We start from the raw sequence: 2000 nt of genomic DNA, 5'->3' as shown, positions 1-2000 counted from the left end.
AAATCCTCAAACAAGGGGTTACAATAATAAAATCACACTATCTGATGACCAAAGTCATATATGGACCAGAAAACTACATACCAGGATAGGAAATCCCACAACAATCGCTCCAGCAGCACTGACAGTGACAGCCAATGCAGTGAATACCAGTGAGCTGAATGCGTCAGAAACCATACCAAGAGCATAAGAACCAGCAGCAGCAGCTCCTCCGAGCATTGTGATGGTGACAAGCAGGTAATTCAATGGTGGTGGGACATGAATGTAACGCCCAAATGAATGGAAAACAACTCGAATCTCCAGGCATATAACAATAACAACTAATGCCACAACACCATTGACGAATCGAATGCTCTGCAACTGGTACTCGTTCTTAGTAACCCACCACAATGCCCCTCTTGTAGATGCATACAGCTGAAGCAGAAAGGGGATGAAGAAAAGCAGAAACAAATCGGAGATGGCAGCACTTGATGAGAACATAACCAAATAGTGAGAGGCAATGTGGAACGACACGGGAATGAACAAAAGAGTCAGCGTATGCACACAGCATTCAAGCTGCCCAAGAATGAAACTATCTTCGGGGACCTCACCTCCATGGAAATTCACTTCTTGCTTCAGTTTGAACGAGGATACACGGGGGACTGAGTACAGCCAGTAGAATATGCAATTAAAAAGCATGAGATAGTAAGCAGCATTCCACATACCCACCGCAGAAACTGTTGCCCAAGTAAAAAGCGTGGAAGCTATTAGCGGAACGCATGCGAACAAGAGGCGTTCGAGAGCGAGCACAATAGTGGGGTGCTCGATCTGTATCCACTTGAACTGCAACGATGCCCAAACTCCGATTAGAAAATTCGCCAATGCACAAGTTAAGGCGGAGAGAATAGCAAGGGAAACATAATTGAAGGTGTAGTAGAGCGAGGAGCTGAAGAAGAAGGCAATCTGCGCGCCGATGAGAGTAAACCAGACGGCGAAGAAGGAACCGGATTTGAAATTAAGAGAATCGAGGATATAAGCAATCATGAGTCCAACAACAATGGTGGCGACGACCGGAGCACCGCCGAGGTCGAGGAGGAAGGCTGCGGACGGGACGAGTGCAAGGGCGATTCTAGCATTGTGGAGAAACGAGGAAGGGGAGAGGCGAGAGTTGTTCATAGAGGAACTGGAGCGGCGGCCGCTTCTTCCGCCTGCTACGCCGTAATATAAGGACGTCGGAGGACTAGGGTTAGGGTTTTGCTCTCCGTTATAGGAGGTGGTGGGGAATGAGGGGGCGCTGGAGGAGGAGGAAATATAAGGGCGGAAAGCCCGGGACTGGAGCTCCGGCGACAGCATTTGGCCGGCGGCGAATGGTTTCGTGATCGGATCGGAGTGAGGTATTATTAAATTTTAAATTTATAGGGGGAAATTAAAAAAAAAAAAAAACTATTTTTATCACGGATTATCGCCTCACAGTGGTCGGCGATAATCCGGCGATAATCCGGCGAATTTTCGGGAGTTGACGTTAATTCGAGAATTAACGCCGAATTATCGCCGAATTCTCCCTAACGCCCGGCGATAATCGGTGATTTTTTGCCGGATTTAACGCCACCCATTGGGAGTGCTCTAAATTAACAAAATTATTTTATTGAATAGCTAAAAATATACACATAGGTTAGTTGGAGTATTTGTAATTTTTAGAGTGAATATATATTTAAGCCATATACTTGGCATGTCGGACATTTGCTTCCCTATATTTCGAAAATATTATTTGCGATCCATATACCCGCATTTATGCACGTTTAAGATTCTTCTAACTTTTTTACTTTTTTAAGACAAAAACACCCTCAAAGGAGTAGAGGGCAAATTTGTAAAATTCATATTTTGCTATGTTGGTGGATTAACAACTAAGATGAACAAATTGGAGGTAGAGTTTGTGTTAATGGTGAAGTTCAAACATTGAGGTGCGATTGAGATCAAATCTAAGTAGAGATTTAATAATAATAAGAATAATAATAATTATAATA

At 43.9% G+C, this 2000-nt stretch overlaps 1 protein-coding gene across 1 annotated transcript; it reads right to left on the bottom strand.

The window, feature by feature from the left end:
- Positions 1-81: 81 nt before the first annotated feature.
- LOC125199530 lies at positions 82-1364 on the bottom strand (the record flags this gene model as incomplete). The annotated part of the gene is made up of 1 exon (XM_048097525.1): positions 82-1364. A coding segment is annotated over exon 1 (1248 nt), but the record flags the coding sequence as incomplete, so codon positions are not given.
- Between the last annotated feature and the right edge of the window lie 636 nt (positions 1365-2000).

Source organism: Salvia hispanica, unplaced genomic scaffold (assembly GCF_023119035.1).
Source record: "Salvia hispanica cultivar TCC Black 2014 unplaced genomic scaffold, UniMelb_Shisp_WGS_1.0 HiC_scaffold_539, whole genome shotgun sequence".
NCBI classification, from domain to species: Eukaryota; Viridiplantae; Streptophyta; class Magnoliopsida; order Lamiales; family Lamiaceae; genus Salvia; species Salvia hispanica.
The sequence above is the reverse complement of the archived record's forward strand: the minus strand, read 5'-3'. Positions and strand labels throughout refer to the sequence as shown.